The sequence below is a fragment of the Marmota flaviventris genome, chromosome 15 (assembly GCF_047511675.1).
Source record: "Marmota flaviventris isolate mMarFla1 chromosome 15, mMarFla1.hap1, whole genome shotgun sequence".
In the NCBI taxonomy this organism is placed as follows: Eukaryota; Metazoa; Chordata; class Mammalia; order Rodentia; family Sciuridae; genus Marmota; species Marmota flaviventris.
Window position 1 is genome coordinate 10,859,707 of NC_092512.1, and position 23,700 is coordinate 10,883,406.

The window sequence follows — 23,700 nt, forward strand, 5'->3', positions numbered from 1 at the left end:
TATTAGTTTTACTATTTGACAGGTGAGGGAGCTTCAGTGAGTTTGAGCAGCTTTTCTAAGACCAAAATTTGTAGAAGGCAACAGAGCTGTAATTACAATCAAATTCATTGTGTCTGCTAAGCCCAGACTATTGCTAATGCACCTTGTAAAATCCTTTAGTTTTCATACTGCCCAGTCTCCATTCAGTTTGGAATGCATTGAGAAGGCAGGCCATCAAGTACATGGGGGTGGGAAGGGGTTAGATGGCAATGGTGTGGCAAATACCATGGAGGAATTAAAAAAGCAAAATTAAAGTCATGATCATTTTATTTGTCCACTATACAACCCACACATGCACACACAAATGCACATACACATGCATAGAAATACACGTACACATCTTACAACTCACCACATATTCCTAGCAACACTCAGAACCTTTATAAATATAAACTAGAACAAGGGAACTCTACTACTGTCGCTGTCTAAGCACATGCAAAAATCAAATAGGTGAACATGTAAATACATAAGACACCTTTTCTCTATGACAGTAGGAACAGGAATCAGGAGTCCTTGAACCACCTCTGAGCTGTGTGCACAAAATAAGGTGGGTTAGTTCAAACAGTCAAAGAACAGAGCCAAAAGTCAGAGATAGCCACTTAACAATACCAAAGACACAGGAAACCAAACTGACAGTGAGCTTCATTTTTATACACAAATTAACCATCAGATTTTTCTCATTTTTGGCTAACAATAACAACTATCATAATTATGCTTGATATGCACCAAGTTCTATGCTGAGTATTTTTGAAACATTCATTTAATGTTACTTTTTTATCCACCACGTAAAAACTAGGATTTGTCACATGAAGGAATCCTTAGAAAATTCTTTGGCTAAGTACAATTGATTTTTATTGTTCAGAATTTCTCTGTTTTCTCTGTCTTTTATAAAGAAAATCAAAGCCAAATTGAGGCTTAGGAGATTTCAGGGAAAAAAATTTATCACACACTTTGAAATATTTCTTCCCTCTTCACATCAATTCTTATTTGAGTTATAAGGGTTGGAATATGGAAATAAAGAATGAGTTTGGCAAAGAAAACGAGGGTAGACTAATGAATGAACTTGTTGACTTGTTAGGATGTTGGACTCTGCAGATAAATAGTAAGAAAAAAATGCATGTTTTTGTCTTGGAAACTTTCAGATTTTTTTGAGTATTCTGCTTCTCATTTAGATGCATACAAGTGGTAACATGGGGATGGAACCCAGTGGACTCAGCTGTTCTCTTTCATTTCTCTAAATTCTACATGTCCAAATCATTTTCATGATCTTGTTTTTATAGCATTTTAAGGGAATTATTCCGCTGCATTATGAGGCCCCTCTTACGTTTTTACTGCTCTAGTAAGTAACAAAATAATATGAGTATTTAGGCTTCCTCCTCAGGTACAAAGAGCAGGTTTCTAAGAAGCTTAGGGAAGAAATCCACCTCTTATTCAAACAGCGACCTTGTGAGACTTTTTTATATTCTTGATATTCCCATGTCAATTATTGCTACTTTTACCACCCGGTATGTCATCAATGACTTCAAGGGTCATTTCACTTGCATCTTTTTATCAGACCAATTATCCATTTCCAGTCCTATAAAGCCAGCAGAGTCAGAAGTACCAACTCCCCCCACAGTGATGCAGTGTAGGGTGGTAGAAGGCACTGACCCAGTGCTCGAGACTGTTCCAATGCCTTCTGTATAGATCTCATCACCATCTACAGCCCAGGGCTTCTAGTTGAAGAACACAAGGAAAGTCACAAGTCTCTCAGGCTCACCATGGCTTGAGGGACCAGACCCATCAGGAAAGGAAGCACACGCGTTCCTCCTAAAGGTGGAGGGTATGGGAAGAGAAAGCAGAAGACGGTGGGTCAGAAACTTGCAAAAGTTTTGTAAGAATTCTCTCATGTCAGTCTAATTCCTAACAAAGGAGAGCATGCCATTAGAAAATATGCTACCATTCAGGGTCTTCTGTCATCCTGTGGTGGCAGGGATGTGGGGGACATCCTCCCATCTCACACTTTTGAAGTCACTCATCTTAGATTTATGCTAGCATCCTTCCTTATGATTCAACCACTTGCATTCAAAGATCAGACCACTTAGAAGGAAGTGTGCCAGTGAGACTCCACAGCTCACCTGTCACATGTAGAATTGCTCTCTTAGATGGTTTGATTGGACTATACACAAAAATGGAGAAGAAAGATGCTATGTTCCAAAATTTTAAAATCATTGCAAATTAGATTCTTACTTTTTGTTGTAATTATTCATTTTATCCAAATGTCTAATTTTTAGGAAATTCTAAGCCACACCATTCTATATAATACATGAATTTAGCAATAGGATAGAAGCTGAATTTCTTCATTCACTTATACAAACTGGAAAGATTGTCCAGAATGAGACCCTTCTTGAATTTAAAACATATTAATTTATTTAATGAAAGGTGTGTTACAAAATTCTCTTTCTTCAAACCAGATTTATCCAAAGATGGAATGGGCTCCCAAGTAAGGTGTAATCCCCCCCAACCCTGGAAGTATTTGGGTCTGGGTTAATGGCTCATTCCTGATAGATATTACTAAGTGAAATCAGCATTAGTAAGTCTCTGACCAAGGGCACCAGACATGTAAATCTCATCCTCTTATAAGATTTTGCAATAGCACCCACAACTTAGATAAAAAGCCAGAGTATAGCTGTAGTTTAGACAACTAGTTAGATACTTGCTTTAAATGGAAGCATCCTCTACTTCTTGCAGAGATGTTAAGAATTTAGTCAGCACCTTTCAGCTTATCCTTGAAATAGAGATGAGGAAGGTGATTTCCATCCCCTTCACTGAGCAAGATTTTTAAGGACTGCTTCAGGCACTAAAGAAGATTTTTCAGAACTATCTCAGAAAAGATTGGAAGCCGTGTCCATCAACTCTGCAGCTAACTTCACTGATCATCCCTCTAAGGATAAAACATCTGGAATGGGCTTCTTCTTCATTTGATCAGACTTGGATTTCTTGGTTTCCTTGTGAACCACTGACCCTCATTTCTCTGATTTCAATTCTGAAAATAACTTTCAAGAGGACTCAGGGGCAACATCCCCAGACATGAAGCAAATGGAACACAAATTCTTCATGCCCCAATTCCTTAGAAGGAACTCCAAGTCTGAACTTCTTCAAATCAAGTCAGAGTTTTCATTTCTGGGATGACTTTATCCTTTTCTGTGGCGTTTACATAAAATCCACTATGCTTTTGGTTTCCTCCCATGTTATCAATTCACCCATCTGGGACTAAGGCAGAGTCTTTCATTTAGCATCACATCCTGCTGAGAATCCATTCATCAATGATGAAAACACAGCAGTGTCATTCCACAGGGTGCTTCTGAAGACCAGGTGCCCAATTCATGTTCCACTTTCATCCTAACCAAGATTTATATAGAACCAATTTTTTAACACATTCCCTTTTTATATATCTAAATCATATCTCTAATATATAGCAAGCAGAACTACCATGCATGCTAAGAACAAGGGCTAACCCTGAAGATAATAGAAGATAGTGTAGCCAGTGAGACCTCACACTGGAGTCGAACTCTTTGGATCCCCTTTTACAATAAGGGAGGTGAGGCTGAGTTGCTCAACTCTTCTAATCCTCAGTTTCTATATGTACAAAATGGAAATAAAATAAACAAGATTTTCCTCAAAGTCTTGTTGTGATCATTAAATGGGATCCTCCATGGAAACACGCAGTACAGTGCCCACTTCATGCTGGGAATTCATCATTATTCATATTTGTTATGCTAGGTATGTTTCTGAATCAACTCAAACCCTACAGATTGAAAAATAATAATATCCCAAATTCTAAATTAATCTCTCAAAGGAATTATTTGACATTTGTTCCAATAGCTCGCTCTTTTAATTTGTACGAATCCCATTTATAGTTGGCTTGTATACTGCCTCAGGCATTTCCTGCCCATAGACAGGGGTTCAGTGGAAAGAATTTCACTACAGTCAAGAGATGTGGCTTGTTGTGTGCACTTTCCCACCGATCAACTCATTCCCTTCTCTGAACTTTGAGGTCCTCCCCTGGAAGAAATAAAAATTTCCAAGCTCCCTTCCAGTCCAAGGGCTCAGTGAATTATAAGAGTCCTATGGTCCTTTCCAGGACACCTTTATTAAGGGTCCTGGAGGAGCAGAGAATTCCACCTATTGCCAGTGAATATTTTAGGAAGCAAGGGTAAGAATAATGGCAGGTGTTTTCTCATTGCATGTGTCTCAAAAGCACATACATGAAGGCATAGTCCCTTTTGCAGAATTCTTCCTAATATGATGCACACATCAGTCAGCAACACTTTCAAGGTCCCCACTGAGTGCAAGGAATCGACAAGGTGTGAATATTGGAGTAGAAAATAACATTGTGGAAGGCAACACCATAGCTGAAAAGTACACTTCCCAAAGCCAAAAATATAGCAACAAAATAACCATAACTAATTGATTAACACAAACAATTTTGTAGGGTTATCATGTGTAAGGCACTTCTCTAATACTTTGCCTATATTAACTTATTTCATCCTTCCAATAACCTTTATAAGATAGCTCCTAATCATACCCACTATGAGACATAGAAAACTTAGTAAATGTTTCCAAGCTTGCATAGCTAGTAAGTGTTGGCTCTGGGATTCAAATCCAAGTAGTCTACCTCTAGATTATGTCTATGCTCATAACTAAATTATGAAATGGGGCCAGGTGAGGAAAGAACAGAAGGGACAAAAGGATTGTCTAACTTTGGCGCAACTCACTAAATATAGCTATGAATACGAGTATTCAGACCTTCACACGTCCAGAGGAAGTTAAATGACTCACTCACTCCTAGGACTCAGTACCCTATCATCCTGAGCCAATTAGAAGATTTCGTTTCATAAGTCTACTCTCTTTGCCTTTCAAAGTAACACTATGCTCCATTCTGAAACCTAGTGTTCTGTGGTTGATTGACACTGCCTTCACAAATATGATGAGGTTCTTCTTTTATGTGGTTGTGCTCAGCACTGGAGTTCAAACATGGAAATCATAGAATGTTTTAGCATTACAGAATTTAGACGTCCTCATTTGACAGAAAAAAGACCAGAGATGAGAAGAAATTGGCTTTGTTCAAAGTGAAATACTGATAGATCTGGAGACAAAGTAAAGTTTCTGCTTTGTCTCCACAAGCTTGCTACCTGGAAAGGATGGAATCCAAAACTTTATGCAACTTTAGTCTGAACAAATGATCATGTGATATTTTTAAGTCATCAGTGAGAAACATTCAGGAGTCAGAGATTCAGGCTTAGAATCTATAGGAAGAAACATTTTTCCAATGAGAAAAGGAAAGGAATCCTTTGCCAAGGAGTGAGTTCTCGAGCCCCTTCAAATTGAGAGTACTAAAAATCCTGGAAGGCCTTGCTCCGGCTGAAAGAGAAGAAACCCACTTCCCCAAACAAAGCAGAAAAGGTCACCTGATGAAAATCAGCGGATATTTGAGTAGACATCGCTGAGGTTATAAAAAAGACTACAGAATTGAGAAGGTAATGGTCCATTACAAATGCAGGTCCATTATAACTTTCTTATTTTGTTGTGATGATGATGATGATGATGATGATGATGATGATGATGATAGCAGTGGTAGTGATCATGATAGTGTTGTAGAAGAAGTGAAAGAAGAAAAGGATTAAGCAGGCCAAACATTACTGCTGTTGTTTTTTATAAAATCTCATTATTAAAATTACATTACCAAGCTGCTTTGAAATTAATCAGTCAGTAAAAATAATCAAATCTTATGCAATTGGTTGTCAGAAGAAATCCAGATATTGCTCTTTCTTTTAATTAACTTCTTTATGGCCTATTCATTTATTTTTAAGCAAGTGTGTTTTGGTCTCGTGCCATGTCCTTAGACAGCACTATTGGTAATTATCAATAACGTGGATTTTCTATGGACTTATCAGGATTGAGGATGGCTTATAGAGATTCTTCAGGGCCTTGTTCCTGGATTCCCTTCCAGACACCAACCAGATTGTCAGCAACTGAGCAGAAGCTTCAATGCAGGGGAGTAAAGAAAGGTCTGTCTTGCAAACAAGAAACGTGTGGTGTCTGTGCAGCACTGTGCACCACCCAGGCAGTTCAGCCACTGCAGGTCCCTCACAAGCCTGTACCATGACACTGAGCAGTCAGTTCCAGTCCAAAATCAGGACGACATCCAGAAATCAGCAAGAGAGTAAAAACCTTGTAACTCTACTGCAAAAACCACAGCAACAACAAGTTAGACTAGTTTTATTATTTTGCTGATGTAACCGAAATCTTATATTGGTATTGTGGACATACAGCCTAAGATATCATGACAGATCTATTTACCAGCTTCTTGGATAAGGTGACTCAAAGATTACAAAGTTCCTGTGCCAGGCTTAGCTTTCTATCTCTTCCCCTAATCCAAAACTAAAATGATCTGTATGCTGTGTGATCATCAGCAAGTTACGAGACATCTCTGGCATTAAGGCAAAATACAGGACTTGGTTTAGAGTTCTAAGGTCTTTTTGAGTTTTATAACCCTTCCCTGTTTCTGAAAGAAGTAGATTTTTTCTCAGCTAAGCAACTCCAAGATGGTTCTTGACACAAGGCTGGAGTTAGGAAAGTACATATTCAATGAAAGCCTTCCAGAAGCTTTTAAAGCTGGACAATGAAGTTACTGAGAGCTCTGGGTAATTGAAATAAAGTTAGCACCATTGCTCAGGGCTGCCTCGAGCAGAAAACAGAAGGGTATTGAGCATGTTGGCCCATCAGTCTTGGTGTCTCTGCTGGGAGACAAAGGGCTATTCCTAGTTGGAGATCTCCTGGGGTACTTTCTAAGATTCTGTGAATTTATTTATTTTCAACAGTTATTTAAAAAAAGAAAGAAAGAGAGAGAGAGAGAGAAAGAGAGAGAGAGAGAGAGAAAGAAGGAAGAAAGACTCTCTGGGAAAATATTTCCCTATATGCCCAAAGCTGACAAAAAACAAAGCAAGGTCCTTAAATGATTTAAATTTACTCGTGGAGAAAGCCAACGTGAGCTTAACTTGCTGCATATGTAGCCGTGTGCTGTTCTGTTAAGATGGTACTAGTCCACAGGGAGTGGGGAGGGCCACACAGGCTCATGGACAGCCCCTCGCCTGAGACTCTTCACGAGGCCGGCTGCTGTCTTTTTCCCTGGCAGGCTGCGGGGAGGGTGGAGATCGTGCACAAGAAGGTTTATGAAACTACAGATTCCTCTGAATTCTTTTTAAAAAATTGAATTGCATTGGGTTTTTTTTTTTTTCTGTTTCCCCCAACCTCAGACACTGCTAAAACTTAACTCTTCCAAAAGCCTAACTCTGCTGCAAAGTAATTCATTCTCCTTGTTTTTCTTTCAATTGCAGTATTCTCAAATGAGGGATGAAGTATTCAAGTCCAACCTGGTGTGTGCATTTATCGTTCTTCTATTTATCACGGCAATACAAAGTTTGCTTCCTTCTTCAAGGTAAATATGAAAGGACTAAGTTATCAGGTGCAGTGTCTCTCCTGACCCTCACTGGGGCAGGGCAGCTGACCTTCCCCAAGGGTCAGAATTTTAAATGACTGGATCCAAGATCCATGCCAAGATGTCTGACAATTCAGTATCTATTCTTGATTGTCTTACTCTATATGAAAATCTCATTGCTCTGCCAAGGCAAGACTCAATCTAATGAAAACAATAACCAAAACCAAAACAGATCTGCCATTATTGGGCACTGCACCCACAAATGCAGAAAGCAACTGACTATCAGATCCTCAGTCACCATTTACTTGTTCATTTTTCTATGTAAATTATTTATAAACACAGCATCACTTCTTCCTGGGTCATAAAAATTGGCACTTTAACAATACTGCAAATACCTGTATGTGGTCCAATCACTTCTAAATTCTCTATACAGAAATTCAAGAAATCCTCACTGCAACCCTATGAGGGAGATACTGTGATCACCATCACTTGAAAGAGGAGGAACCTGAGGGTCAGAGGAGTGCAAAAGTTGCCCAAGGTTTCACAGTTGAAAGATGCTACAATCTGTATTCAAACCCACGACGCCCAGCTCCAGAGCCAGGGTTCTTAACAAGGGCTGGGGCAGGAAGTGCACAAGAAGAGCCTTGTGATAGTCAATTGGCTGTTGACTTGACTGGATTCAGAGAAACCAAGATGATTTTTGGTAATGCACACGTCTTGGTGTCTCTGTGAGTGTGTTTCCAGACACAATTGGCAGCAGATCAGAGACCAGATTAGGTAGGACCTAGCCCTGAGCATGTGCAGAACCATCCGATGGGGGAGGGATATGGGAAAAGAAGCAGAAGCAAGGGGAGCCTTGGGCTCCACCACCGACTGACCTTGAGGGCTGCGTTTTGTGCCTCTGCCATCAGCGGTGCACAGCCTCATATTTTGAATTTGCACTTGCACCAGAGACTCTCCAGGCTTCTCATGGCTCTGATCTTCGGGAGAAGCCTGACTAAACAAGCCCAGAGCATCCTGTCCTCCAAGAAAGCCGGGAAACCAACAAGCACCAGGAGAGTCAAAAGGACTCGAAGCCACCAGAGAAGCTCCCGCTGTCCAAAGAACTCATAAAGTGAACTTTAGTAGAGATCATTTTTAGAAAGTTCAATCAAAAAAAACCCAGCAAATATATGGAATGCCATAAATTTATTTTGATATTTTTTAAGTTGTTCGTCTGTGGTGGGAACTGGCTGATCATCTTGAAAACTGATGAACAAGTGAGAAACAAATATTTTTTTCTTCTTTCCTCTGCACTGTACCACAAAATTACTGAATAGTAGGTAAAGGGGATGTCACAAAAAGTGTTCCAGCTTAAAAAAGGTTTTAAGAAAACAAAAGAATTAGAATTTCACCATTTTCCAACCCCCAATGAATTAGTGGACCTATGAATCTAGTGTCAAAGAATGCTATCAGCACAAAAGGGAATGACAGCCACAACTCCCCAGGGAAGAACGTGATATACTACCTGTGGTCTTACCAAGGGATTGAGCCTAAGTCTGATCAGACCTGTGAGTCCAGATTCTGCTTTGCAGAGATTACAGAGGGTGAGGACCATAGGAAGAGTGTAAAATCCAGACAGAGGTAAATACTGCTGGTGAAAGGCACATATCTTCAATAAATAAGTTATAAGGAAAATAAAGGGATAGAGAAAGACTTAAGATTTAAGACAAACCAAATTTAATAAGATAATATTTTTAAGCTTTAAAGGACAAACCAAATTTAACAAAATAAAATAAGTGAGACAAAACTACAGCATCTACAAATGGATGATAAAGCTACAAAAAAAAATGGAAAGTGATTAGTGTGGTTGGGAACAAGGATTGAGATTAGGACAGGTATATGGATGGGGCATTACTGTGCCCCCAAAGTCCTATTTCAAAATCAGGTGATTGCTCCAAAGATAGACACTTTATAGCAACTTATTAAGCTACACTTTTTATTCTGCAATTTAAAAGAAATTCTTAAAGAAAGAGATAGACAGAGACAGAGACAAAGGAAGATCAAAGGAAAACCTTATACTTCTGCCCAATGTGGGCTAGGAAAGCCTTCTACCAATAGCCACTGAATGCTTATCCCAGGGCTACTCTGTACGCTGGAAGGGCTCTGATCCAAAATGTAAAAAATAAATAATAATCCCTACTCTATTATCCTTATAATCTAGTAAAATAATACAAGAAATAATTAAAATTCATGTGTATCTCTAGATGTACATGCTACATGGGTGGCTACTTACCTGCTGTGCACATAGGTGCATATGTACAGATGTATATGCTGTGCAATGGACAAGTCAAAGCAGGGTCCCAGAAGTACCCAGAGAGAATGGGATTCCTGTCTCCCTGACAGCCTATGAGAAACAGGATGCTGGAAACAGGGATCTCAGAGTGGTGAGCTGTGAGTGTAGGTAGGGTCTTGCCACATTCTCAAATTTCCTGGACTCCACTCTTCAATTTTATCAATAGAGACATGGGAGCCAAGAGAGCATGACCATATCTGTTGCATGCTCTCTCTGGACTCCTGGAGCACAGTCTGCTGAGCACTTACGATGCTATCTCTGCTGCACAGTGGAGATATAGAGCCAAGGCCCTTACCCTTACAAAGCTGAAGTCTAGTGGACATAAAAGCTGAATGATTTTCCTAACAGCTGCGATAAGGCGATGTCTATCATGCTAGGGAAGGTGTGCATTGAAGTGGGATTGTGGTGAGGGTGAGGCAAGCATCCCAGAGGAGGTGACAGTGACAGCCCAACCCTCTTGAAGCAACTCATACCTCATGGGAAGGCCTAAGAGTGGAAGGCAGGAAAGTATCAGAGCAGTGCTCAGGAGGAGCATGGTGTGCAAACCTTGGTAAGACATTGTGCCCCATTGCCGAGGAAACGTTTTTGAAGCATTTTGACCAAAGAAGCAACATGATTGGATTTGTGTTCAGAAATTCATGCCGGACATGGATAATGGATAGCAAGAAATTAGATCTGGGATTGAGAAGACAAACTAGGAAGGAACTGCAAAAATCCAGGCAAGAAATAGCAGGTCAAGAGAGTGGCTATGGAGTAGATGAGAGATATGTTAGGTATTCAGGGCAGAGAGTTAAGAATTCTGAGTGGCCGACTGGATGTGGGGATGAGGTAGAAGGAGGAGACCTGGATGACCCTGCTGATCTGGACAATCACTGTCCCCCAGAGGAAGTGTACTTCCCAGTTGGCCTAGCAGGTTCCCTTCTCAGGTGACATGACCAGAGAAGGTTTGCTAGTCTTGCTACCCTGTTTCCTGGGTTCAAACAGAAGAGACCTGGAACCTTACCCAGCATCTCAGGAAAGGAGTCTCTGTCCTCGGTTCCCACTGAAGTCCATACTTTCAGTGCAGATAGCAACCCAGGAAAACCTGATCATGAAGGAAACATCAAAGCTGAACTCTGACCAGACCATCCACATGCTGTGGAAATGAGCTGCCCACTCACCCTGGACACAGCAGAAGCCTTCTTTAACATGTACTCACTTTGTTTCTGATTGATACTCTACCACCAAACAGATGGTGGGTGCCTTTCCCTCACATTTCTTCTGTCACGGATTTTTAACAGATGAGGCAGTCTCTACTCATGTGACCACAGCTAATTCCCAATCCCTGAAGGAAAAATTAATGGACCCTGGCAAATTAGACGATGCAAGCCCAGCTCTTTTCTTAGTTTCTGCATGTTCACAGATGTTCCTGTCCCAGAAGGGCAAACTGAGGGAAAACTAGGAAACACCTTCAAACACCTTTCATGATTACAGAACAACATATCTACATCTGCATGCATAGTGATGGCAGGGGGAGATCAGGAGGAGGAGTCTGAGGAGAGGAGGACGAGGAGGAGGGAAAGAGAGAGTGATAGTGAGCAAGAGAGAGAAGGTAGTAAGGAAAGATAGAGGCACTAGGTCTGATTATTTCCTATGCATCTTAGTAGCTGTAGACGTATTGAACCTCCTTAAAGCTTCAGTTTTCTCATCTGTATCATGGGAATGATAATGCCCACTTCTCAGGATTGCAGTAAGACTTAAATCAACTATGTCCATTCTTGGCAAATTCTGGTTCCTTTTTCCTTTCCAATTCACATATTTTCATCTCTTGAAAAGGCTAAGAATATCTACCTCCCAAAGCTGCTACAGGATCAAAGGTAAAATCACACTCATAGGCTCTTTGCAGATTCTAAAGTGTCACACAAATGTCATCTTCTGGAAGGATCTGAGTCTCTGTTTCCTATTGCACTGCAAACTGCTATAGGCTGTTCCCTCATCTCCACTGATCCTTGCCTTCCCAACAAATGTCACATCGTAATATCAACCCAAACCCTGTTTTAAATATAGACTGAAAAGAATAATTAGAACTTAATGTCTAGAAATGACTTGGATAGAGCTGTTTGCAAATCCCTTGTCATTCTTTCTGAGATTCAGTTTCAAAAATGAAAGGTTCTTTTTCTTATATGCACCAACAATACAAAAGCAAATTCAAAACCCCTGGATGCCTGAATAGCTCTATAATTAGATGAAATTTACAATCTGATGTTATAATGTTTATGTGTGCAGAAATAAATGAATGCTAAGGAGCTACTGCAGAGATTTCCAGAGGAATTTTATACTCAGTGCCAGTACCTTGCTTAGAAAGCCTGTCTTGTAATTAACGCTCTTCCCATAGATCTTCAAAATGCCTTTGATCTCCTGAATTTCCAACATGAATAGAGAAAAAGAATTAGCATTTCTCTAAGTTCTTACTTTCTGCTTTATTACTGTATTTAACCTCCAGCCTCCTTTAAAAATTAATCTTTAAAAATTTCAAATTTTTGGAACAAAAGTTTTAAACACAAAAGAATTTGGTCTTGCCTCTGAATCACACTGCTTGTCTTTCCTCTCTTTCCCTTTATCAGCAAACTCAGAAGGAAGTCATGTAGAATTGTATCAGGGTAGATCAGGTATAAGGGTTCCAGTAGTTTTGGATGCAAGTCTTCCCACACAGCCCTCAGCATACCCAGATGAGCCTCATCCCTGCAGAGCAAACATAAAAGCCCAATAAGGAGATGGGTAGAAAAGCACCCAATTTACAAATAAATGCCTCTTCAACACCATGCTGAAAGACAGAATATAAGAGAACACATGTCCTCCATTCTGAATGTTTTGAATCTTTGCCAGACCAGAGACCCATCCTTAAACTCCCACGTGAGAACTCACCACTTAGAGGCAGGGAAAGAACAACACCAGACATGCATCCCCAGTACTAAGGATGAGCATGTCAGCCCTGCCCACCCCCTGGGGAGGACACACCAATTGCATAGAGACAGTCCTGGAGTGTGGGTTGGAGTCCTCTTCCCTATGCAGGCTGGGGGGGCGGGGATGAGGGTCCACTCTCTACAGAAAGCCTGAGTCAGTGGATATTCACTAAGCATCTCTGTGCACTCATCCCTACCCTGGGATCATGGAAGAACCCACAGAGGTAGGAGTAGCATAGTGTCTGGGGCAAGCTGCATGAAGTTTATATTGTCCAGACCATGAAAAGAGAGAGAGGAGGGCAGAAGAGAGAGTCAAGGGCTGCATCCAGGCCCAGTGTACACACAGTGGTGGCCACTTAAGAGTTTGAAGGTCTGGCTGAGCATCTTTTAGATATGCCTTTCCCTGGCCCGTTTCTGCCTCACACTTGGAAACAAGACACGCTTGCCCTCCATGGCTGCTGCATGCTGTCAAGACACACCATCCTTGGCGTTGGCCCCTTCTCTCCTGAGACTGCCTGACAAAGTGGCCCACCTGCTTGCTCCTTTCTTCACCTCCCCTGGGTGCGCAGGAGTAATGGGGTGTTGTCAGCGAGTGTTTCTTCAGCCTGTCGGGGGCAGGGAGTTTCCCATCTGCTTAGAGCCCTCCGGGAACTCAGTGCTGCACAAACCTTCTGTTCTTATCTAGGACTCCCACAGAGACTTCTTGTCAAGGTGATCCCTGGAAATCAAAACTGTGCAAGCAGGTTTTCTTCACACTGGCTAACGACAATAACTGGGGCTGCCGGAGATTCGTTTCCAGTCTCCGGTTAGCTTGACCATGCAGATGGGCATTCTTGGTTATGCCCTCCTTATAAACTTCTTACCACTCCCAGCTGTCATGAGGCTTTGCTGCCACCACTTGCTCCAGCCCATTAGCTCCTCCACAGCTTCATCTTGGGGCTTCTTGCTTCTGCCTGTGCACAGCCTGGTGGGCAACGTGTTTCACTCCCAAATCTTCAACCTTCACCTATTCACTCCAGCCCCAGAGTCCCCCCCCCCCCCGTATCCCTCTAATTGCCCAGACATCTAGATAATGTCAACCAGATATCCACAGTGCTAAATATTTGGCTAGGCCAAAATCAAATTCACTCTTATCCTCTGTACTTACCCAGTCAAGATGGTCAAAGCCTTAGCATCATCCTTAATGACTTTTCTCTGTAGAAAGTCCCCTTGTGCACACATATGTGGGCATGAGTGCATGCCCCCCTGCGCATGCTCGCACACACACACACACACACACACACACACACACACCACTTATTAAGACTGCCTCCATATCGTCCCTTGCACCTCTCAATTACCAATGCTGTTGCCCTGCTTTCCTCCTTTTTAAACTCATGCCTCAATTATTTAAACCCCCTAAATGCTTTTCCTCTTCACTTCATCTTTCAAATACACAGATCCAATCACCTCCCTCCTGAATCATCCATCATCTTAAACATCTGCCCATTGCCTACGGGAGAAAGGCCCCTTCCTTCCCCTCCAGTCCTACAGCCTCACCAGCTGGGTTACTGGAAGATCCTAAATACACCTGCCACTTCTTCTGATGCTTTGCTCATGTTCCCAACACTTCTCACCTGAAAACTTCTTCAGCCCCCAGTACCTAATCCAGCTGTCACCTCTTCCATGAAGCCTCCTTTGATCCCTTTTCCTGTTTCCAAATGAAGGCTACTTGGAACTCTTTCTGGATCACAACTCTTATTCATTCTTTTGAAGTCCATATTCCTCTCTGGATTATTATCTTCTAGAACTTGTGTCTTTGATCCTGGTACCCTGACATACTCACTCGTACCTGGTATCCACTGTGCTAGAAAAGAAAGCTCTTTAAATTCCATGCTGAAACCACAGAAGCAAAAAGAATAGTGCAAACATGAGAATCAGTTGCTTACCAAAGTGAGAATACCAAAGCAATGTAGCACAACAGACTTTAACTTGTTTCTTTAACACTCATCAGCTGAATGGCCCATTAGGAAGCTGCTTTCTTGTGAGCCTTCACTCTTTATTTAGGAAAAAATCAAAAGACCTCTTAAGTTTGCTCTGAGGAATGGAAAATATATGTCATACATATATTTTAGGAAGTAGAGCTCAAAGCATCATTTACACAAGGGTTACTAATAATAAATATAAAAAGTCCAGGCAGCAGGACAGTAAGAAAAGTTATTAGAAGATGGGTCCAACTTAAACCACTATGCATATATCTCGAGGAAGATATTAAGGTCAGGTAGAAAAATTCACCTTATAGAAGAAGGATAAGTTGAAACCTCTGGTTGCCTCTGTCAATGTGCCCTTGAACATCTGCAGCAGCTGACTGGCTGAAAGACCAGTGGGGACCTTAGAGATGCTAGTGTGAGATATGAATGTTCAGACACAAAAGAGAGAACAAGGATGAACTTCTAAGGAGAATCAATATGTCTGGTGACGAATTGGTTGATAAGGAGTGGAAGCAATTAAAAATGCCTCCAGAAGTGATCCCTAAGTTGCAGGAAACATCCTGATACCTAGCAGAGTCATCTAATAAACACAGGTTTCCATGGGACACAGCTTTTATGAAAACTTGAAACTGAGGGCAGCAACTTGGGAATGATTTTAAGGCTTGGACACACTGACTTTTCCTTAGCATGCTCAAATTGCACCTTTATCTCTCTCTCTCCATATATATATACACACACATACATGCATATATACACACATAAACACATGTATATTTACACACACACACTCTCTGTCTATATATATACATATACACATATATGTGCATATATAATACATAGATATCAAATTTTTTCCATGCAAACCATAGTAATCACAATTCAAACTCAGGAACTCTAAACTAATGGCAAGTCCATTTCTGGGCCTCAGAGTAGATGGGAGGAAAAGCTTCATAAAACCCACCATGAAAGGGAAAAGGCATGTGGGTTCCTCCCTCAGCAAGAATATAGAGATTAAACTCCATGGTGTGTTGCCTTGGCAGCAGTCGCACAGTGAGAAGAGGAAAAGATGAGCAAGAGCAATAAATCAAGCCAAATATTTCACATTATTTGCAAAGTTTCTCAACAGAATATTCTAGAGATGGATGGTATATATTATGTATACACACACACACACATTTCCTGCTAATATCCTTTTTCCTGAATAAGAAAACTTTAGGAGATTATTGGGTGCAGTTATCGGGTACAAAGAGTGGGGAATGGGGAGGGGAAATTATAAACAAGATGGCCAGGGTTGTTCAGAAACTGGGGACCAGATGACGGACACCATATGACCCCATGTCCTGTGTTCCCTGCAGAGTGATGCCAATGACCATCCAGTTCTCCATTCTCATTATGCTACACTCGGCTCTGGTCCTCATCACCACAGCAGAGGATTATAAGTGTTTGCCTCTCATCCTCCGGAAAACCTGCTGTTGGATTAATGAGACCTATTTGGCCCGGAACGTCATCATCTTCGCATCCATCTTGATTAATTTCCTGGGTGCCGTCCTAAATATTGTAAGCATCCCAAGCCCTCCAGTCCTCTGATGTCTGGTATAGGAAGGAATTAAGGGTTTATGGATCCTCCAGCTTCCTGCATTGCCCTTCCTTGGTATCAATTACCTTCACGTGCCAGTTCAGCCCCAAGCTTAGGGACACACAGCAAAGGTATGACTATTATCAGATCTGTGTGTTTTTCTGTTGAAAAATTTTCTTTTTCCAGTGGGGGAGGTTATTTGCTCCAAAGAAGCTCCCAAAGCCCTTCAGTTTCTGTACTGTCAGTGGCCAATTCTAACTGTCGATAAGTTGCTCACCATTTACTTATGAGGTACCCTGCGATCCCTGCCTGCTATGTGCCATGCACTAAGGCAGGAGCTTCATGTATTTTTTGTATCTAATCCTCACTAAACCCCGTGAGGTAAGTCTCATTATCCCCACTTTATGGCTGAGGAAACTGAGCTCAGAGACATGAAATAACTTGATAATAAGGTCTGTCTGACTCCATGACCTATGCTCATTCTGATATTGTAAACTGTCTCTCTGGGAGTGGGAACGGGGCGGGGGAGAGGAAATAAAATAGCTGTCACTCACTGAGCACCTACTGTGCAACAGGTAGGTATTATTGTCCCCATGCGATGGATGAGGAAACAGCATTTCAGGAAGGTAGAGTATCTTGCCTTTGGTTTCTAAGGATGCATAGAGCTCAGATGAAATGCCAACTGCCATAATACTTATCATTGTTTTTAATTACGTGGTCCACATTTTAATGATTTCTATTTCTCTTTAGAATTATACCATGGTAGCAGTAGGTATTCTGGGTGTATGTGTGTGGAGAAAGGGTAACTGAAGCTTGTGTTGTGACTGAAACCATCACTGTGCCCTCTGGATCGTGAGTTTGTGCTGACCCAAGCTGTAGATGCCAACTCTTGGCCTGTGACAGGGGTTCAGACTACCTGAAATTCACTGTCAAATTGGCTTAAGCTTGGTGGTGGTCCTTGCAGTGAAGGACTTATGGGAAAAAGAGAAAGCCATCATCCCAGAAACTCATCATCTAATGAACATGTTACAGATTATGGCAACTGAAATGGAAGTTTGTAGGATGGTTGGCACAGTCTGTGGAGTGGTAGACGTGATCTCGAGTCTTGAAGGTGCAGCGGACATTTCTGGGGTGCAGAATTTGGAAAGAAGCCCAGTGATGCTAGGCCAGGGTTACTTTGCCACCGTGGTGTATCAGAGCCTTTGGAGTCAGATAGACCTGCGTTCAAATCTCAGGTCCACCCATCACCAGCTGGGAGACCCTGGACAAGTTACTTTAGATCTCGGAGTTTCACTTTTTTTTTTTTTAAGTTGTAAAATGGGGATAAAATAGTGGCTACATCACAAGGCGGTTGTGAGGCTTTTGTGTATCCAGTGTCTGGCACAGAGGAGGTGTTTAGCCAGTGGTTGTTATTCTTTCCTGAGGGCCAAAAAATCCCCAGCAGCAGCACCGGTCCTAGGAAATACCTGTCATCCTGGTGCTGAGTGTCTTCTGGAAAAAAGTGTCCCTTCAGGTCCCTCAAATCCTCCCAGCTATTGATCTGGAGATGGGCTGTGATCTGACCCCAGAAGTCTTCTCCTGCCATCCAGCTTTGTCCTCTGAGCCCCCAAGCACCCTCCAGCAACCTGACATGACAGGGCCAACAGAGTAGTCTTAACCCATTTTCCTGACGGGCTTGCAAAAGCTTTTTCTGAGCCAGCACTTGTTTTAAATAAAGGAGGCACTCCAAGCTGGCCCTCCATTCCAAGTGAGCCCCTAGGGCCGTCTAGCCCGGGCTGTGGCGGAGCCCAGCTCTGGTAGCACACTCCCTCCCAGCATTCACACTGACTTTGTTGTTCCTGTGTCTTTTTGTTTTTTGTTGTTGTTCTTTTTTTTTTTTTTTTTTTTTTTAATTCGCAGCTGTGGTGTGATTTTGCCAAGTCGATACCCTTGAAGAACCTGACTTTCAATTCCTCAGCTGTGTTTACAGATATCTGCTCCTACCCAGAGGTATTTATTTACGAGCTCCCCTTGGCGAGTTGCACACAGACATCTCACCAGCTCAAGTCAACAAGACTGGCTGGAGGGCCTCAGGAAGGATTCCTGGCCCACCTTCCTCCACCTCTTCCTCCTCCTTCTTCTCTTCCCCCTTGGCTGTCTCTCCTTCTCTCCTATGTCTTCTGCTTGCCCAGTCCTCTTTCCTGCTCCCTCCTCTCCCTCTTTCCCACCTCCACTCCTTCCCTGTATCCCTCTTCCTTCGTCCCCCTCCTCCTCCCCTTTCCCTCTATCCATTTTCCTCCTTTCCCCAAGGCTTCCTCCCCTACTCATTTCCCTCTAGCTTGCCTATCAAATCCTAGAGCAGAACGTGCCATCGTCCTCAGTTCCAGGCAGAACTGCTGCTGAGAGAGCGCTTGATGCATTGAAAAGGCAGAAAGGACAGAAAGGCAAACACAAAAACCCACAGCTCAACTTCCATCAGAGTGGTGGGGGGAGCTCCCAGATCACCCTGGGTCAGGAGACACCCAGCAGCAGGCCCTCCTCACAAGGCATGTCAGGCCCTGTCTTAGCTACAGAGTCACAGGATCCGCCTGCAGGGTCCGTCAGCCATGCCCCAGACCTTCACATATTGGGGAAGAAGTTCTGTCTCAGGAGGGAAGTTGAAAGGTCCCAGAAGACCCCAACCAACCCCATGCCCTGGGCACCCAGGTAAACTTGTTCTCTAAGAGGCCACCCCCCTCAGAGACCCCTCCAGCCTGAGAGAAAAGGCCCCATCTCTCTTTAGGCCTGAGAATTGGCCTCAGAAGCACTCTGAAAAGGAGAGAGAACCCCTCCCTCCACCACGTGTGCTGACCACCTGCTGATGAGGCAGAGCATTGTGAAGTCCCCCAGACACTTAGGTCAGAGGTTGTCACTGTCTCCAGGCTCTGACTAATAAAAGCAGGGCTCCAAAAGTAACTTGCTGGGCACACTCAGCAGTGTGCCTGTCTGATCTCCTTCTTCCTCACCTCTTTCCACCCTTTTTCTTTCTCTCTGTCCTTCCTTCCTTCTCTTTTAATTCAATTATCCTTTCTTGGTACTGTGATTGGAACCACATCTCCCTTATTCTGGCTCCCCAGACCTGGAGGAGGTACTGACTAGGCCTGGGGCTGTGCAGGGCTGGACGGGCCAGGTTCTGTGCAGGGGCCAGATGGCCAGAACATGTGCCTGAGACTTCCTCTCTATTTAGCAGACTCTGTGGGATATGAGCTCCATGAGACCTTCTTGGTTTGAAAGGCATGAAGAGTGTCCCAACTTTGGGCAACAGTAAGTAGGGCAAGAATTGGATGGTCAGTGCTAGGCAAAGCTGTATTTCACTTCTGCTAGAGCCAGTTCTTACTCTCTTTGAACCTAAGTTTCCTCATCTATAAAGTGGGAAAATGAATACCTGCTTCACCTGGCTATTGTGGAGCTAAATAAAGTGCTCTCATGGTTTAAAAAAAAAAATGCTTTCATGGTGGCTGCCTGGATTAGTTGGTCAATGTTTAGTTCCTAACATGGTATCTGACATAAAGCAGATGTTCATGACCTATAGATCTCCATGTCCCCAAATCAATCTAAACAACACTCTACACCCTTGGCCCCTGACCTGAGATTCCTATCTCATGGATGTGCCAGTCCTAGGAGAGTGGTGAGTAAGCTTGCCAATCATACAGCTCCATTTCTATGCCTCAGTTTCCTTTTCCATGAAATAATGATAAAATCAGTAGCTTCCTCATTGAGTGGTTATACCAATTAAGTGGATAAATTCATACAAAGCACTTAGGTCCCTACCTGGCACAAGAATCTGCTCATTAAATGTCAGCCATGATTTATTTATTATTTTCAACAAAAAGATTTTGATCATGCACTGATGAAGTTATAAAAATGCCTATGCAGACCTATAACACTACAGTAACATACATGTAACATACTCAAAATTATAGAAACAAAATTAAATAAATTTGAACTGGAGTTCAATATTTTCCTTCATAACCAAAGGGTCATCTTGCTTGGGGATCAGCGAACTGTGAGCACAGGCCAGATTTGGATCCACCATTTGCTACTCCAACATATATGACTATTTCTCTGCCCAGGCATTTGTCTGACATACTAGAAAAAATTAAACATTCAGACCCTCCGAGATGCTTAACCCAACCCCCAACATTCAGAGTGTGTGACCCCAAACAAACCATTCTGTCTCTCTGAGCCTTGGTTTCCTCACCTGTACCTGGTGTTTCACCTCACCCCATGCCCAGATCAAAAGCAAGCTGTCAAACATGAGGCTTTAGTAATGTGTGGTATAGATTATAATTTAGTTCTGAATCAGAAGCTTACCTCTACTAAAAAGTAAAGATGTGGTGTTTCAGTCAGTCTTGCATCATTGTGACCTCAAGACCTGACAAGAACAACTTAGAGGAGGAAATAGGGGTTTTTTTGGCTCATGGTTTCAGAGGTTCAGTCATGGTTAGCTGACTGTGGGCCCAAGGTGAGGCAGAGCATCAGGGTGGAAGGGAGTGGCCGAGGGGAACAGCTCAGGGCATGGCAACTAGGAAGCAGAGAGAGAGCTTCCCTCACCAGGGACAAAGTATAAGACCCAGAGTCATCCCCCAGTGACCTACTTCCTTCAGTCACACCCTACCTGCCTACAGTCACCACCCAGTTAATCCATATCATTGGATTAATCCACTGACTAGGTTTTACCTTTCATGATCTAATTATTTCATCTCTGAACATTCTTGCATTGTCTCCCACATGAGAAACCTCATATTCCATAACCTGCAGGAAATGAGTGAAGAAAGAAATACTCCAGCTATGATGTGAGAAGCAACTTAGGGGAAGGAAAAGACATCAGTTTATGGAACAAATGCAAATCACATGCACAGACCCAGCATGTTGCTAGCTCCAACACATGGAAGTGGTTCTCAGGAAGCTCAGTGGGAAGATTCTGGCTGTAGAATCACATTGCTTTAGTAAGTGCTCTGACCCCTCTGAGTAAGGAGCTTACCATCCTCATAAAAGCAGGCGGAGCTGGCCATGGTTCTGAAGGTTTCCTGAGAGCTGGTTTTTCTGCAGAGGTATGCTTACCTGAGTCCTGCCTCCTGGCATCCTGGCCTGTCTTCCCCTCCACCCCCACTTATTCAAGTCCTTCCCAGCCTTCAAGCCCCCCTGTTCATCATGCATTTTAGCAAGCCCCACCCCTCAGATCATCTTTCTCCTGCCTTCTCACACCTCCTATGGCGTTGACTTGGAACTCACACCCCAGCCTTTCCATAACTAGGACAGTCTCCCCATCCCCTCAAATTAATAATTTCTTTTAAGGGAGAAGCTAATAGTGTATGGTTATTCCCGGTTACCCAAAGGCCCAGCAGAGAACAGTTTAGCCATGTTTAGAGAGAAGGGAGGCAATTTTTAATAGAATAACATGGCAAGGTTCACCAAATGTATGAAACAATAGTTTTCAAGATCCTGGCCATTCATCAATGAAGGACAGTGGTCTCTGAGATAGGAACAGACAATGTGAGCCCCATGACTGCTAGAGCTTATTACTACTGCCTTAAGAGGCTTTCAGGACATAAAACCCAGATAAAACCAGTGGATTCCTGATTTGGGAATACACAGCTAGAAATCTGGAGAACCAAGGCCACTGGAGTTGACAGAGCACACTACCAGAGAGGAGAAAGCTACAGAGAGAGAAGCCCAGAGACCCGCAGAGGGCCCAATCAGTGCCACTGACACTGGGTGTTCACCACCTGGAAGGACGAGTGCCTGGAGCTCCCACAGGACTGGAGGTAGAGTGTGTTTCCACCAGCCAGCCTGAGGAACGTCACAATTCATGAGCTACTTGGTCATCAGAAGGGTCCTGCTTCAGCAGTGTGAAGTAATCCTTCCTAGATTATATGCTGCCCTGATTCTTCCTAAAAATTTTATAAGACCCAAAGAGATCTAGCTAGTTCCGCATAATTTAGTTGTGTCCCAGAATAGATTTAAAGACTATTTATAAGAATATATAAATATTCAGGATTTAACAAGGTGAAGTCATGAGGGCTGACATCCAAAGATTGCCACATTTAAAGGAGGAAAAGATAACTGATAATGAGGGAAAAAAACAACTAATGGAAATCAAGCCAAAGCTGCCCATGTATGCTAGAATTAGCAAACATGAACAGCGAAGTAATTATTACAACTGTACTGCAGATGTTCCAAAACTTAAGCTACATGGGAGATATATAAAAGGTCAAACTGAATATCTACAAGACAAACGATGATGTGCAAGATTAAAACTACACTGAAAGGAAATTTAAAATATAAAACATTTCAGACAAAAAAATTAATGAAATTGACGATACAACAATAGAAATACCCAAAGTCAAATATAAAAAAAAACAATAATTAAAATAAAAACAGTATCAGGGAGCATTTCCAGCACCATAATATGTGCATAACTGGTGTGACCCCTCCCCCCCCAAAAAAAAAAGAAAAAGAGAAGAGAAAGGGGAGAGAGAAAAACCCATTTAATGAACTAATGGCCAATTTTTTTTCCCAAATCAAACTATGCATCCACAGATCTAAAAACTTCAGCAAATTCCAGTCACAAGAAACATTAAACACACATATACACATTCACACATACACATAGTCATCATCATTATCAAATTGCTTAAGACCAGCTGGGCATGGTGGTGCATGCCTGTAATCCCAGCATCCCAGGAGACTGAGGCAGGAGGATCACATGATGAAAGCCAGCCTCAGTAACTTATCAAATCCCTAAGAAATTTAGCAAGACCTTGTCTCGAAATAAAATACAAATAAATCAAAAGGACTGGGGTGTGGCTCAGTGGTTCAGTGCCCCTGTGTTCAATACCTAGTCCCCCCCACACACAAAAAAAAAATTGCTTAAGACCAGTAATAAAGACAAAAATCTTTAAAGGCAGAAGGGGGAAAATATGTTAAATATGTTATATACTAAAACAGGTAAACATCACAGCAGATTAAAACAAACAAACAAACAAAAAAAAAACTATGAAAGCCAGAATTTAGAATAAACTAAAGCATTGTAAGATCATACCAGAGCACCAGACACGAATAGAAAGACTCTTTTCCTAACTAGCAAGATGCAGGAAATGGCATGGAACACAGGACCACTATGCTCCACCTGCAACCCTGGTGACACCCTCACTCCTTACACAGGTGACAACCCCAGGCTGAGGCTCTGGGGAAGCAGAGCAGCTCTGTCCTTCACTTCTGCACACTTTTCTATGCTGCTTGTGCCAGGTGCTGATATGACTAGAATCAGTTGAGTCTGAGTCCATCGATAAGTCTGGATGAACCACAGTGACTTTTCTTGGCTGCCCAAATGGGTA

At 42.4% G+C, this 23,700-nt stretch overlaps 1 protein-coding gene across 1 annotated transcript in view; it reads left to right on the forward strand.

Annotated features, from left to right (window-relative positions):
- Positions 1–23,700, forward strand: part of Adcy8 (adenylate cyclase 8) — a 216,858-nt gene that overhangs the window by 139,527 nt on the left and 53,631 nt on the right. Inside the window, exons 9-11 of the mRNA XM_027947608.2 lie at positions 7,419–7,519; positions 16,122–16,323; positions 18,242–18,331. Coding sequence (XP_027803409.1) covers positions 7,419–7,519; positions 16,122–16,323; positions 18,242–18,331 — 393 coding nt within the window. The remainder of the gene's footprint in view (positions 1–7,418; positions 7,520–16,121; positions 16,324–18,241; positions 18,332–23,700) is intronic.